Source organism: Gekko japonicus, unplaced genomic scaffold, assembly GCF_001447785.1.
Source record: "Gekko japonicus isolate JY-2015 unplaced genomic scaffold, Gekko_japonicus_V1.1 scaffold12, whole genome shotgun sequence".
Taxonomy (NCBI): Eukaryota; Metazoa; Chordata; class Lepidosauria; order Squamata; family Gekkonidae; genus Gekko; species Gekko japonicus.
In genome coordinates, this window is record NW_015161947.1 from 780,938 (window position 1) to 797,036 (window position 16,099).

The 16,099-nt window shown below is 44.1% G+C and overlaps 1 protein-coding gene across 1 annotated transcript in view; it reads left to right on the forward strand.

Annotated features, from left to right (window-relative positions):
- The window catches only part of GRIP2 (glutamate receptor interacting protein 2), a 193,891-nt gene extending 178,751 nt beyond the window's left edge, over window positions 1–15,140 (forward strand). Inside the window, exons 20-24 of the mRNA XM_015429364.1 lie at window positions 1,662–1,815; window positions 6,420–6,540; window positions 8,486–8,725; window positions 11,429–11,575; window positions 13,546–15,140. Of these exons, the coding sequence (XP_015284850.1) occupies window positions 1,662–1,815; window positions 6,420–6,540; window positions 8,486–8,725; window positions 11,429–11,575; window positions 13,546–13,743 (860 nt within the window). The 3' untranslated portion in view covers window positions 13,744–15,140. The remainder of the gene's footprint in view (window positions 1–1,661; window positions 1,816–6,419; window positions 6,541–8,485; window positions 8,726–11,428; window positions 11,576–13,545) is intronic.
- Window positions 15,141–16,099: the final 959 nt, after the last annotated feature.

The window sequence follows — 16,099 nt, forward strand, 5'->3', positions numbered from 1 at the left end:
TGGAAACAGGTCTGTATTCAGTGCTGTCAACCATGGTAGCTAAATAGAATCTCTAGAGGCAATGTTTGTAATACTAGTTGCTACAGGGCAAACAAGAGAAGATGCTAGATCCAGGTGGGTAGCCGTATTGGTCTGAAAGAATAGAACAAAGTTTGAGTCCAGTAGCACCTTTAACACCAACAAAGTTTTATTCAAGGTATAAGCTTTTGTGTGCAAGCAGACTTCTTCAGATATAGTGAAACAGACTGTCATTTCAGACAGAACCGTTTGAGAACCGGTTCCCCTCCGGAATATATTTGTCATTTCATACACAATTGCTTCTGTCCCGTTTAGGAGATGGGGCTGAAGCGTTTTACCTGTCAACCACTTCCAAGTACTCCTCAGTTTCCTCTCCCGGTTCCGATGTGCTTTTTCCCACCGTTTTTCGCTCGCGCGGGCGATCTCCAGCTTTTTTTTTAACAGTTGCTTTATAGCGTTATAGCGCTATAGCGCTATAATGGAATAGCATTATATCAATCCCATTGAAATACATGGAGTGTTTTGTTATACTGCTATAGCGCTATAGCGCTCTAAAGCGAACGTTAAAAAAAAAGCCGGAGATCACCCGCACGGGCGAAAAACGGCGGGGGGGGAAGCGGTGCAGTCTGAAATGGCAAACCATTTCCTCAGCCATTACATATAGAAAGAAAGAAAGAGGGTGGGGGAGTTTAGTTGCAAGATGCTGTTCTTGGAGACATGCTAGACAGGGTGGGCATTCTGGTGTGGTCTCATGGGCTTGTCCTGTGTTCATCTTTCTCTTGCAGATGGGTACAGCATTATGTAACTGAGACAGCAATTATACATGCTCAGTTTTCTAGTTCTAGCACTGTGTGCACCATTCATGTGGTGGTGTAATTATTCCATAACAAATGCCTTCAAAATACAGTTTTTTTGATTTTAATATCAAATATGCATTGAATCCAAAGAAGTTCAGCCAGTTTGAGAAGATACTTTTCACTTGTTCACTCTTTCTTAAGTTACCCTTCTTTCCTGGTTAACTTTGCACATTTCTGAAGGTCACAGTACTACATCCTTTCAACCTGGACAATATGCAAAACCAGAGGCAATTCTCAGAACAAGCCTAATTGACTTCAATGGACTCAGGAGGATTTAAATGTACTTAGAATTGCATTGTATGTTGGTTTAAGATAGGGGACAACATTTCCATAGTCCAGCATTTTCCACTATTAGAAGAACAAGTCAACCATGACTCAGTTTTTGTAGCAAGAGCCTTGTGAGCTCTCTCTGACTTCTGTCTCAGTGAGAAGTCAGTCACTCTACAGGTGATGAATCTTTAAAGAACTTAGTCTTATTAATCGAACCAAAGGGAAGTAATAATTAACAGGTGGGAATATTTTGACATATTCCTTTTCTTTTCCTTTTCTGTCTCCGTCCCCCCCCCCCTTTTGAAGACTGGAGAACCTCCAGGTGACCAACAATTAAAATACTTCAATACAGTGATGATAAAAATTGATACAGGAAGCTTGGGGTTCCATTTCTATTGATGTGATAATAAGATGGGGTTGTTTGTTGTTTTTTACCAATACCAGTATCAACCAGACTTTCTTAAAAAAACAGGATCCTTCCTGTCTGTCTGTCCCCTCTTCATCGTGTTCCAGTAGGTACTTACATACCTCAGGCTGTTGGTATTGCTCTTCATCCACATGAGTGGAGATCCAGCAGACAGAAGAGCAGCACCCCTCCTGGGGATCCCAGGAAGAGTTACCCATTTATGGATGGCACTTTCAGTGAGGAGGACTGGGAGAAGCCCAGCAGGTACGTTAGGACACTAAATGACGGAAAAAGGCGGTAGCCAATGTGCATTCATGTTGGTCAGAAGATACTTTCATTTTAAAAAAATTTTTTTTTTAGAAAAGTGGGGCATGAAAGTATGACAAGAGTGCATGTCTATATGTGGTGTAGGATCTTGGCTGGGAACGAGGAAGGTTGCTAGTGTCTCTCCCCCACCCCACCCCACCCCACCCCACCATAGCTATTAGATAGCAGCTGTGCCCACGCAGGAAGATCAGCTCCATTGGACACAAATCATTGTTAAAGCTTACTGATGTATAACGTTGACTGAAATCCCGTCTTGTATATGTGACTGTAAAAGGTTACATGAAATATCACAACTCTGTATCTAAACGCAGATATTTAGAAGATTATCTTCATGGATACAGTAATCCAGTGAAAGCATTTGACAGTTAATTAAGAATGCAGTAATTCCATTGGAATTATTAAACAAAGATCTTATGTTTTTAATGGAAAGATCAGGTTTTCACGATTGCACAGGAACTGCTGGATATTGTATAAACTGCTCCATTCTCTTTCTCCAAATTACCATATCCATGGAACTCCCAAGACATTTTCCCCTTCAAGTACAAGCTTTTAGATTCTCAGGCAGTTTCTATATCTCTTCCTTCCATTTCATGGCTGGAAGTTAGGACTGAAAACAGTGTGGGGGCTGACTGTGATGTTCTTCTGAATGCCCAATATAAGAATTTGTTTCCCTCAGAGCGATGTTTGGTGATCCTCATGGGTGGAGATGGTCAGTCACTGTTGAAAGCTTCACTGCTTGATAAATAACCCTTTTGCCACTAGAAAAGAGCAAGAGTCAAGCAGCACCTTAAAGACTAACAAAATTTGTGGCAGGGTATGCGCTTTCATGAGTCACTGCTCACCTCTTCAGATACAGAAGTGAGCTGTGACTCACAGAAGTTCATACCCTGCCACAAATTTTGTTAGTCTTTAAGGTGCTGCTGGACTCTTGCTCTTTTCTACCTGCTACAGACAGACTAACATGGGCCCGGTCACACGGCAAAGTTGCCGCGGGAGAGGCATGGGAGTCCCGCGGATTTTCCGGGCGCGATCACACCCCAACATCTGGGAAGCGCAGTGCTCCCGTGGCGAACCCGTGGCTCCCCGCCGAAGGTGCGGGGTTAAAAACTAGTACCTATGAGGTACTAGTTTCCGGAAACCGCGGGGCAAGGGCAGGCGTCTGATCACGTTCCCGGTGGACTGTCGTGGCATCCGGCGGCTGCCGATGTTCCGTCGCGACCAAGGGGATTCCCCCCCCCCAAGTCTCTGCAGGATGCGGTAAAGCGCCCAACGGCGCATGCGCACAAACAGGAAGCGGCGTTTGCCACAGGAGCAGCGTGACGTGAGTGCCGGTTTGAACATGCCGTGCTGCTTCTTTGCTGCACTGCAGACTAGCCGTCTGATCTGCACCTGACGCCTACCCACGGGACCTCGAAAGGACTTCTGATCGGGCTGCCGCGCATTATTTTCCTCCGGGGCAATTACCCCCCCCCCGTGATATCCGGCCCATGTGGCCGGGGCCATGGCTACCCATCTTGACCTTTTTGTCACGGAATGGCAAATTGGTTTTATTATAAGAGCTAGATTCGAGTCCAGTAGCACCTTAGAGACCAACAAGATTTTCAGGATATGAGCATTCGAAATTCAAAGCTCCCTTTTTCAGATAAGGGAGCTTTGACTCTCAAAAGGTCATATCCTGAAAATTTTATTGGTCACCAATGCTACTGGACTCCGAACTAGCTCTTCCACTGCAGATCAACACGGCTACCCTCTAAATGGTTTTATTGAGTCTTTCGATCTGAAATAGGTAAAAACATTAATTGAATGTTTCTGTCCCCAAATAGTGATGTTGACAGATACCAGTTTAACCAGTGATACAGCGGATTTGTTCTGAAAACGTTCAGATCTGTCTAGACTTAACCAAACAGAATAATGCTTCAACAAGTAAGGTTGCCAGGTCCTACCTGGCTCCTGGCGGGGGGGCTCCTGGGTCCCTTCTAGGATCTTCTGGCACGCATGCTTTGTGCGCATGCCATGATAACATCACCCAGAAGTGATATCGTGTTGCCAACATTCGGGGGTGACACTCTAGTTTTTGAGCAAAACTGTATGGTTTGAGCCCAATTTTACCATAGAGTTTTGCTCAAAAACTACAGCATCACCCACCTGATGCCAGCAATGACATCATTATGTCACGTTCAGGGGCATTTGCAGGTGGGGGGTTCCCCTGCTGCTGGCAGAAAGGGCCCCACAAAAGCAGGGGAACCCCCACCTGGACTGGGGGCCTGGCAACCCTATCAACAAGTGTTTTGAAAAATGAATTGGACCTGCAAATTGAAGAAAACAGATTTCCACAATTTTCATTTTATTGGGCAGGCCTTGGTCTGTCTTCTTATATGTTGATTTTTAAATTAGCTAAAATGCCATTAACATTTTGTTGCCAGTTTTTGGCCTTTTGATTATCCAGATACTGGTTTAATTAGCTTGGGGGTACCCTTTTAATAACAGAGGTCAATTAATTGGAGAAAAGTTACCTTTTTAATTCGTGGCTCACATTGATCTCGATTAAAAGGTAATCTTTTTTGCTAAATATGTTAATGACCAGATGTGAATGTTACTTGGGACGTACACTTACATGTAATAAGCCACAGTCATGTGTATGTGTAGTGTAGTGCACTTGTGTGATTCAGCATGAGGCATACAAATGACTGTGAGTTCTTACATGTAAGCATACATCCCAAGTGTGTAAAAATCTTTTGAGTTAATCAGAACTCTTCAGAGTAGCTTTGTCAGTTCTTTATGACTGAAGTCAGTCTGGATAAAGATATTAGGTTGCTGCTATCCTAATCATGGCTACCTTTCATTTTTGCCAATATTACAATTGTCCACCACCTGACCAGTGTGAATCCAAATGATGGATTCCTGCCAAGCTATGTGTTAAAATGCAAAACAGTAACACCTGCACTAGGTTTTGTGCAACAACCTTTTGCCTAGGATTTGCTGCCAAGACTGTCCTCACTAGCCTCCCAGATTGCATGCTAGGGACTACCAGTCTTCATGCGACTTCCTTAACTCAGTGGTTTGCTTATGTCTTAATGGTTCTGTCTCAGTACTGCAGCCATCCGGAGAATGATGCCCAGGGAGAATTTGGATGGGAGAACAAAAAGGAAAGCTAACCAACAAAAGGGACTTGCTTAAAACACACAGACCTCAACTCAACATCCCCTGTGTTTGTGTCACAGTTCTCTGTAGTGTTGACCCATTAAAACAGTAATCATCTCCTTGGCATGAATTTCCAAAACCATTTCATATGACTTTGGTTCACCTTTAATCCCTTGTTTTCCCTTTAGTGTGCAAAGGAGTGATGCCAGATGCCATATCATCCAGTGTAGCGGCTTTTCCACGTGCCTGGGAAGCCAGTGTTGCTATTCTGTGCCTAGTGTTTTGTAAGCCTTGATAAATAATAATGAACTTGCACAATACTAGTCATGGATATGTCTGTAGGGACACAGTTCACAACGCTGGTTTCACTGTCTGTGAGGGCCAGTCCTCCCAGCATTCAGGGGGAAAGGAAGGCTTTCTCCTCCCTGCTAGTGTCTACAAATGCAGTGCTTGACTTTTCCTCACAAGAGTGAATGGCATCCATTCACTTAAATGGAAGTTAAGTAAAGGGGTGCACTCAGGGACACAACTGAGGTGGGGGCAAAACTTGCTTCCCCATTATAGATTCAGTTGCGTGTTCAAATTACATAGATGAAACACTGGACCAACTTTTGAAGCGCTGGTTTCCAACATGGGGGGAGGTGGTAACTGGTGGGGAGGTGGTGACTGGCCAAGCCTGAATCTCTTTCTGTGCAGAGAGAGATGTTTTCCTACATCATATAAGGGGAAAGGGCAATAGATGTATCAAAAATATAACTGTTGACCCAAGAAAAATTAGAGATTAGATGATGAAGGAGAAACATGTCTGGGCAGCCCACAGGTCTTGTTAAGTCGTCTGTGTATGATCATGTACAATGTTAAATTGATGGTGGAGTCTAGGGAAAATCATTTTATATACATCTTTTTTACATTTACTCCCGCAGAGACCTGATGTATTTATCATTTTCTCACCATGTCTGTTACCCTCTGTGTTTTTCTCTCTTTTCTCAGGTGTTCTGTGTCTCAGATCTGAACTCTGTCCCATCCGCCTTTGTACTAACAGTCTCTGAGGCTCCTGGTTTACCCATAATGCATCCTTTTTTTTTCTTTTCTCTATTTCACCAAAACGTCTTCCTAAACCTACAATCTTCCTACAGGCACTTTTTTATTTACCCTTTTGAACTTGACATTTACTACACCAGTTTAATTCTTCCTTTTGAAGGACTTTTGCCCTGTTAGTAAAAGTGCATGGAGGTTTTGTATTTGGACTCTCTTGCCTGAAAAAGTTCACATTGTTTGCTTTTGTATATGAAGACTCTGCCAAGTCTCTGCTTTTACTGGCGAGCCACTTGCTGTAGCCTTGCGGCTTCCATCCTGCTGCAGAAGAGTGCTGACAATCTTTGGTTCCTACGTTACAACAGATATCCCAACCGCCAAAATGGCCTTGAGACTGCACACGAGGATAATTTTTGGCGTGTTTTTGGAGAAGCTTTGGAAGACTTGGAAACATGTGGCCAGTCTGAACTTTTGAGGGAGATTGAGGTAAATGTAGCCCTTGAAAGCACTTGAAAACTCAATGGCTGCGGCTGCTTCTAATATGTTCTCTGCCCCTTTGTGTGTTTTGAGGTGAATCTCTCCAGTTGGGAGTGGGACCGAGGGCAATGGTGGGGTGGACAGATCCTCTCAAATTCTTTCCTTTTCTTGAGTATTTAAGAGTGTTAGGGCTGCTCTTCCAGTCTCTGAGCTTGCTCTTGGGCAAGCGGGTGCCAGGGGGCAGTTCTACGGTTTGCCCCGGAGCTGCAGCCTTTGCTCCATGCTTTTCCAAGGAGGCCCCTGGCCCTCAGGAGCAGCTGATCACGGGGCCTGCAGCAGGAAGGGCAGAGGTGGGGAAATCCCGCGGCATAAAAGCTTGTGGCTCATTACATCCAACCCCATGTATCATTTTTCTGTGGAGGGAAGACTTATATCCAAGTTGAGCAGACAGCACGAGGGTGCAAAAATGAGCACATTGGCAAACCAGGCCCACTGCTCTCAAGTCAGCCTCTGTCCCCAGTAAATCCCGTCTTCCAGGAACCGGTGTTGGCTTGCATGCATGCAATCCCAGTTTAAGCCTCTTGCAGGCCAGAGGAGTCTGCTTACATTTCCGATGGTAGAGCCACCCTGATGGGCATGTTGGCAAATGCCTCAACTTTGCCAAAGGCAGTAGAGGAGAACAGTAAAGGGGCCTGGAGGGTGGAAAATTAACTCTTTCTTCCCCTGCCATTTTTTTTTCCACCGGAGAAACCCATCCATTAGTTGTTTTTACTCCTGCTGGTTAAAGGATACAGGTACCCAGAGGTTTGTCACTTGAAAGGACACTAAATGCTAGGAAGAGTTGAGGGCAGCAGGAAAAGAGGTGTTAAGTCACTCACTTAACAAAGCAGTCGGAGAGTGATTCAGCAAGAACACAACTTTATTCTTCAACTCGAACACAACTCCAACACGGATCAACATCTGATAGCCAGAACAGCTTTCACATTGCAGCTGTCCTGCTTTTAAACATTCCCGGCTAATGTAGCCACACCCACTGTACAAGTACCAACCAATAAGGTTGTTCATATAAGGACCAATAATGGATGTTCCCACTCAGGGAGCTTGCTAGAAGGTGATTGGTTAGGTGCTTCCTGGGCTAGTAACACGATTGGATGGATTTGGATCCTAGCCCAGGACGAAGCTTTACATTACACTTCAGTTAGATGTTTCACAACATATCATGCATTCAAGGCAGCTTTGAATACACTACAAGAGGGAAGACCCAACATGAGATGGAGTGACTCAGTCAAGGAAGCCACAAGGGCCCTCAGTCCGCAAGACCTGAGCAAGGCTGTTAACAACAGAACATTTTGGAGGGCGTTAACTCATGGGGTTGCCATAAGTCAGAAACAACTTGATGACACTTAACACATGCACACCCATAAGTCTTTCCCATGAGAATAAAAGCGCCTTAGATGTGACTTTTTCTGGTAAAAAAAGCAACAGAGGAAGAGAAAGGAATGAAGTCTCCCGCTCCTCCCACACCATTCTCCTTGATCTGACAATCCCAGAGGCTGCATTTGCAAAAGACATAGTGTGTCACTTTTGGGGGGTGGGGGGAGAGGAAGGTGTAGTAAATCCTTGTGCGGGCTAACATTTCTCATCTACCCAGATACAATTTTGCAACATCAACTCCAAGTCCAAACTGCAAGTCAGCATTTGCAATAAACAGGTGTATTGACAGTTCCCTTTCTAACCTTCCGTTGGTCGTTCCAACTTCTAGGAAGTTACAGGGGGCAGCTGGTAGTAAGAGGGATGCAATATTCATCATCCGTTAAGCATGCTGACTGCTGCATGGCAGGAGATCTGAAGCCTGCTTGGAAAATACTGCCTCCTCCTAAAGCTGGACTGCACAAGCTTTGCTTCTGCGCAAGGCTCACGTTGCTGGTTTGACTTTATTTTGTGTTTCCTGCAGGCATCCATCATGACTGGGAGTGTACATAATCTGGGTCTTGATGGGGGCAAGTTGCTCATGAACTCTGTTAACCAGCCAGGATTGAGCCCATCAAGGAAAGGGAACTCCAAGAGCTCAGGTGAAGGGCAGGGCCACAGCAATGTCACTCCCACCAAGAAAAATGAGAGGAATATGGAAATCAAGATGATGAAGGAAGAGATTCAGGAAATCATGTCTCCCACTCCTCTTGAACTGCACAAGGTGTGTGTTAGGAAAGGGTTCCATTATAGGCTGTAGGTGTTTCTAACCTGAGAAAGTGGTTTTTATTCCAAATTTAATTCATTCTCAGATGGCTAACAGCAGCTGCTTGCTGAGATGCTTGATTTAATACAAATACAGAGGTGATAAAGTTATGAAGAATATTTAATTGCGACTAAGAGTAAAGTGATATGTAATCCAGTATCCCATGTACAGAGGAATGCTTACTAGAGCACTAGCCTGTCCAACAAAGTGTTTGGAGGTTAAAAGAACTTCATGAAGAAGAGAAGAGATTGGATTTATACCCCGCTCTTCACTACCTGCAGGAGTCTCAGAGCAGCTTACGATCTCCTTTCCCTTCCCCTCCCCTCCCCACAACAGACACCCTGTGAGGTAGGTGGGGCTGAGAGAGCTCTTTCGAGAACTGCTCCTGAGAGAACAGCTCTGAAACAACTTGTAACTGACCAAGATCATGTGGAGAAGTGGGGAATCAGACCTGGTTCTCCCAGATTAGAGTCCATGCTCCTAACCACTACATCAAACTTCATGAGAGCTCTGTTGGGTCAGACTAGTCATCCACCTAGCCCAACATTCTGTTTCACACAGTAGCCAACCACACAGTAGCCACCAACACAAAGGCTAAGGCTTTCCCTTGATGTTGTCTCCTAGCACTGGGTTTCAGAGGTTTACTGCCTCTGAATATAGAGGTTCCCATAACTGAGCACACCTAGTAGCCTTTGATGACCCTTCCTCCATGAATCTGTTTAATCCCCTCGTGAGGCCATCTATGCTCATGGCAATCGGCTGTCCTGTATCTATTGGCCATCAATTCAGTTGGATGCCCCCAAGTTCTAGGCCCACTGCTTGCATGCATACAATCCCTGGAAGAGCACTGCGCTCAGGAAATAAGAACTTTCTGGTGGTCCCTGGCCTGCGGGAAATCTGGCTGTCCACAACCAGGGCCAGGGCTTTTACGGCCCTGGCACCCACCTGGTGGAGCTCTCTGCCAGAAGACAGCCGTGCCCTGAAGGAGTTATTACCTTTTCTCAGGGCATGTAAGGCAGAGATGTTCTGCCACGCATTTGGTTGAGGACAGCAACGGGGGGGGGGGGAACACGACATCTAGCACTCTCATACACCTCCCCATCCCTCGCAACCCCTCCCCACAAGGAGGTTGGGGGAGCTGATTTTCAGCCATCTGGTATATGTTTTTCTGTCTCTATTTATTGCTCTGTTTTAATGGTTTTAATGTTGTTTATTTATTGTCATTTTGTTGTAAGCTGCCCTGAGCCCTACTTGTAGGGAAGGGCAGCCTAGCAAATCTAATAAATAAATAAAAATAAATAAATACTATGGATGTTTTGTTAAAAATAAGCCATTATTATTAATATTATTAGCTTATTTATAGCCTACCTTTTGAGACTCAAGGCGGATTACATAGTGTAAATCAAGTACAATCAACAGGATGGGACATCCAGTGAACAATAAATAGGGTTTGTACTACAGAAATTGGAAAACAAACAGAAATCTCAAACAGAGCTGAAGGCATTCAGCAGAGTGTTTGTTCTGGAATGTGTTATGGTAGTCTCTGAGAGTTTCTTTAAGATTAGAGACCTGCTTTCACAATATTTTTGAAGAGAAGATTAATTGTAAACTTGTTGACTAAAAATGCTACCTTAATACAAAGGGCTGTGGCTCAGTGGAAGAGTCTCTGCTTTGCATGCAGAAGGTCCCAGGTTCAGTCCCCGGCATCTCCAGTTATAAGGACCAGGCAGGAGGTGAAAGACCTCTGGTGGTTAAGAACGGTAGGCTCTGATCTGGAGAACCAGGTTTGATTCTCCACTTCTCCACTTGAAGCCAGCTGGGTGACCTTGGGCCAGTCATAGTTCTTTCAGAACCCTCTCAGCCCCATCTACCTCAGAGGGTGTCTCTTGTGGGGAGAGAAAGGGAAACCAATTGTAAGCCTCTCTGAGTCTCCTTCATGTAGTGAAGAGAGGAGTATAAAACCAACTTTTCTTCTTCTTCTCTGCCTAAGACTCTGGAGAGCAGCTGCCAGTCTGAGTAGACAACACTGACCTTGAGGGACCAAGGGGGTTCTGATTCAGTATAATGCAGATTCATGTGTTCATGTGCTCATGATTTTGAAGAACTGGATTTATTTATTTTTTTGTATGTGTGCAGCTAGCTAGGGAATCCATGCTTACGGGCATACATGGCTTAATGTCTGGTTACCATAGTCACACTTTTAATTTTAATCTTCATTTCATAGCACATATGAATGTGTTCCCAGTTGGCAGCATTTGTTATTAACCTTTAGGGGGCCTATTCAAGTTCAGACTTTTGCCAGAAAGAACACCTGTGAGAACACATTCGTAAAGAATAACTGCCATGTGATCACCAGGAAGGAAAAAGAAAACTGTCTTGGGATCACTTTAGTATGTTAATAGATATAGGAAAACTGGGCCTGGTGAGCTTAAAAGAATGATATAGCTTTCCCCTTAGTCCTCATCTGACACTTTAGTCACTGTTCCACATGGGATTTCCCCCCTCAGATTAGCATTTTGCCCAAAGACAATAAAAAACTTCACAATGAGAGCCTTAGCATTATCTCATGGTTCATCTTACCAGCCTTGCACAAAGGTTCATGTCATATTTTCCCCTTTATTTCTGTTGGTTGCAATACATCAAACTTGTCTTTTCTTGTAGATGACTCTCTACAAGGATCCAGAGACTGAAGACTTTGGATTCAGTGTCTCAGATGGCTTGCTAGAAAAAGGTGTCTATGTTAACATGATCCGTCCAGAAGGGCCAGCTGACCAGTGTGGCCTCAAGCCTTACGACAGAGTCCTTCAGGTAATTGATACAAGGGATGGGAAGGGTTTTAAGTAACTGGAATGGATGTGTTTTAGCAACGAATAGTACTGTGCATTATTTGCCAACAATACAATACTTGGGTGAGCTGTCTTTTGATTATGCTATGGCAATATCCCAAGGCAATGGGATAGATCCAGTGCCACATTTCCATGGGCTCAAGGACTTCTACCCACGGACTGCAACTTTCTCATCTCTCCCCTCCTGAAGCAGCCCAAAATGCCCCCCCAAATCCTGTTACAGGGGGTCCCCTGTCCTCCAGGAGCAGAATTTCAAGGGGGAATTTCTTGTGGCTGTGCTGTAGGAGGAGTGGGGATGACAAAGGCAGGCTTATTCCTACAGAAACATGGTGTTTGATTCAGCCCAATGTATTCAGCTGTCAAGGGTTTAAGGGCATGGGAGGGTGTATAAGACCCCACACTGACACCCCCGATTGGTACCTTCAGCTGTAGCCTTTGGCACCTATTCTCAATTCTAAAGTTTCACAGGTGAAAAATCCAACCCTCCTGCTCCCATATAGCAATCATTTTCATTATGTGAGACAGAAGTTTTGAAATTCCCCTTCGATTCCTCCTCTTTGCTTTTCGGCATTTATGGAGCCTTATTGGCTTTATTGCCACAATCCACACATGTAGGGTCTGCAGCTGAAAGTCTGGCAATAAGCTTGGGAGCCTTGTTTGTGCTTGTTTCAGTTCATAGCCAGCTGACCTGCTGGGCACTCACTCTTTCTCAGACTCAAATCAAAGGCCAGCAAAAAGAAAGGGACCCCCCCCCCCAAAAAAAATAATTAGGCTGTCAGCCACATTTCTGCTGAATGCTGGCATTGTCACAGCCTGTGCAAGCATCGCTATCTCCCGAATGAATACAACATCCAAGGGGGAGCCAAGAGAGAAGCATTTGGGATACCCCTAATTGTAGTTTAGTTATTTAGTTGAAATATGTATATACCACTTTTCTTGCAGCACTTAAAGCTGATTTAATGACCATTGCATGGCTTCTGTTCAAGCAGTGATTGCTTGATAATGTAGGAGAATCTTTTGAGCTGTGAGCAATTGTTCACGCATTTCCAAACGATAAGGGGAAATGAATTTGTTTGGATTAAGCAAGTACTAATCCTGATCCAGGTACAGAAGAACTAGCATTATAATAGCATTCGATTCTTCATGGAAGTGGGGTTGGAAACAACCCAAAAAAGAGAATATGGGAGGCTTCTGACTTGATTCTGTTCTTCCTCTTTGTTTTTTACATCCTGCAAAAATAAAGGGACTGTTCTGAAGTTATCTTGCTTGGGGGGGTTGGACAGTGAAATAGACAAAGCAATCTCCAGGTGTTGCTACATCAGAGCATTACTTTTGCGTATCATCTTATTCTGAACTGAACTGTGATCTAACCTGCTCATTGAGATGGCCTCCTTCACCTACTCTGCACTATTTATCCTACAGCAAGGATTTATTTATTTTACAGAGCACCTTTCTCACTGAGCCTCAAGGTGGATTACACAGCGTAGATCAGACCAATCAATAGAATGAAAAACATCTAATAAGAAATGCAAATGACTAGCCAAGGAATGAGTCTGTTCCCCCCCCCCCCCAAAAAAAAAAAATTCTTGAGAAATTTGAATGGCTTCCTGGCAGACTAGCGGAATTATAACCAATTTAGGGTAAATGGTTTGGCTGCAGATTTATTGCTTGTAAGAAAAAGAGAAATGGTTTCAAAGAATGCAGTATTTCACACTTAATTATGACATGCAAAAGCCAAAACAAATGTAACAGATATGCAATGCATGACTGTATGTGTTTGTATGGTGTCATGTAATATGATCCAGTATTGCAGTCTATGACAGAGGGTATGTTTTGTCTGGCTTTCCAAGACTGTAAAGGAAATTGGCACCATTCATTAGTTTCAGTTGACTCTGCCTCCCACAAAATAAATTTTTCATCCCATCCCTTCAGGTCAATCGCATCCGAACGAGAGACTTTGATTGCTGTTTGGCTGTTCCTCTGATATCCGAGGCAGGAGACAAACTGGACCTAGTAATCAGCCGAAACCCCCTAGCCTTTGCTGCCAATGCCCGGTTAGATGACCATGGAAATCTGTCTGGCCAGTCATCTGTTGGCGTGGAGGTCAAGGCCAACATGCAGACACTCTGAATGGAGGCCTTGTTGTTGTCAGCTGTCCTTGAGGCTCTGCAAAAGAGCTTCTGGATGTCTCTCGTGGGTGTTTCCCCCCCAGTTTTCTGTTTTTCTTTTGCACTAGTGTTTGTGGTTACTCTTTGTAGCGTAACTTGCCATGATGAAGTGGGTCTCCAGTTAGCCATGTCTTGAAGCCTATCAGGCCTGGCCTTGATGTTCCAATGAAGAACTTTGCCTTTGGCTGATGCAAATGATGGAATGTGTTGTTGGCCGCAGAAAGCAGCATCCAGTGCATCTCACCTGTCAGGAGAACATCTTTCTCCAGTCCATCACTCATGGTCTGCCTGAGCTTCTCCAGTGCATGGGCTAATAGGGAATGGGCCATCTCTTTGCCCCAATCTGAAGGGCTTAGACACATGGTGCTATTTTTGTTGTTGTCGTTTGCTTTGTTGAATCATGTACAGTAGAATTTTTAAAGAACCCCCTTGTTTCTGTGAAAGACCCCCCCCCGCACTATCCTATGGCCTTTTCTTAAACAATTGCAAGAACCTTGAATCCCTTCTCCAAATTCACTCTTTCACCATCACTTTCTCACTGTGCCACATTGAATTTCCCTTAAAACCAAGAGCAAATCTCACTTGTTAGGGTTTTTGTTGTTGTTGTTGTTAATAAACATGAGCCCATTGTCAGAGTTCAGACAGTTAGAAATCTCTCCCTCCACCACACGCACTTGCTTGTTGGGACACAACTGAAGCACCTTCCCCACTGTTTGACTAAGGAAACAGTTTATTTACTGCATCTTTTAAGAAGGCACTTAATGTAGAACACAACATATAGGTGGATAGCGTTCCTGAACCGCCAGGTCTTCTTGGGCACACACCGGGTACCAGTGAGCTGTTTCCTCAGTGTGCCCCTAATCCATTCTTTATGATCGGGCATAAGTAAGCCTTGTATCCCCTTGTCCCTGTTGGCATGAGAGACATCCTGTGCTAGATTGATATTGTGTCCCCCCCAGTGCGCCCTCTGTGGGTCATCTTAGTGGAAGTACAAGTTTTTATCACATGATGATGAGGTCTGACGCTGTTGTGGCCACTTCTAGCAGCAGCCCTAAGTTTTCAATTGTTACCTTCTCTGTGGCCTGTCAGCACGATGCCTTTGTGACCCTGTGCCCCACACCCTGCATCTTCCTCCTCCAGCCATATCCCTGTGTAGTGATAAATGGGTGTGATACTCACATGCGGTTGAATGATCTGCCTGCATCAAAAGGGTTCAAATGCAACCAAGGACGTGATCCCTTCCTTTTATGTCTTGCATCACGGCAGAACATTGCCGGGTCTTGCAAGTCTTTTTTTGGCCAGTACAATGGCCTGTGCCAGGGTTTTTGGAGTAGCACTTTATTGTAGTGATATCTGATGGACCCTGCTTAAGAATTTGAGTAAGTCCTTGATCTGAGGAACTGGCCTCTGTTCCTTTGTATTCAGTGTGGGTTTTTTTCTTTTTTGTACAGTGTGATGCATCTTAAGGAGCCATGTTTTGGTACAGGTTGGAAACCTTCTCTGCTCAGTCAAGGCTAGGCCAGGAGCAGTTCCCAGGCCAAGCTGTGACTGTGTCTACTTCCCTCCCCCTTCCACTTCTTGGGCCATTATAAAGTATCTGTGATCCCTTAAGATGTGCATGGAGTCCCAATGGGCTGTCTCTAGATGTAGCCATTCTCTCTTTGCAAAGTATGCAATATTCCATACCATTGCTGCCATAACCTAGATAATGTGCCATAAAAAGAAAACTGCAGAGCATTGGCAGTTGAGCAGAAAAGGGGGTTTTATATGCAATATTCTCAAAACGGCAGAAGCTCAAACATGGCTTCAAATAGGTTTTTAATGAAGACTTTTAATAAGGCTTTAAAAAAAATTGGTCCTTGTATCCCTTCCTATGCATTTTGAATGATATGAAAATGAAATGCATTACTTAAATGTGTATTTTTATCTATATATTAGAGTGTATTCCTTGTAAAGTATTTTTATATGCTGATTTTCTTATGTATCTATGAAAGCACAATATTCAAAGAATATTTTAGTCCTGTTTTGGACATATTTGTAAATCTATGTATTTAAATGGTATTGCAATTCCTTTGATTTTTTTAATTAAATAAAAATAAATGAAACAGGAGTCCTGTGTTCTGCAAAAAGCTGAAATCTAAATTGTGTGTCTGTATGGTCTACATCTACTTGCTTTTGGATCTCTGCCGGCTAAGGCCACATTCCTATCTGACTGATGTCAGTAACATGCCCCAGAATCCAGCTTTAGATGCCACAGGACCGAAATGGTTACTGCAGAGTAATCTAGACAAAGGACACATGCTTAAGTCCCATTGATT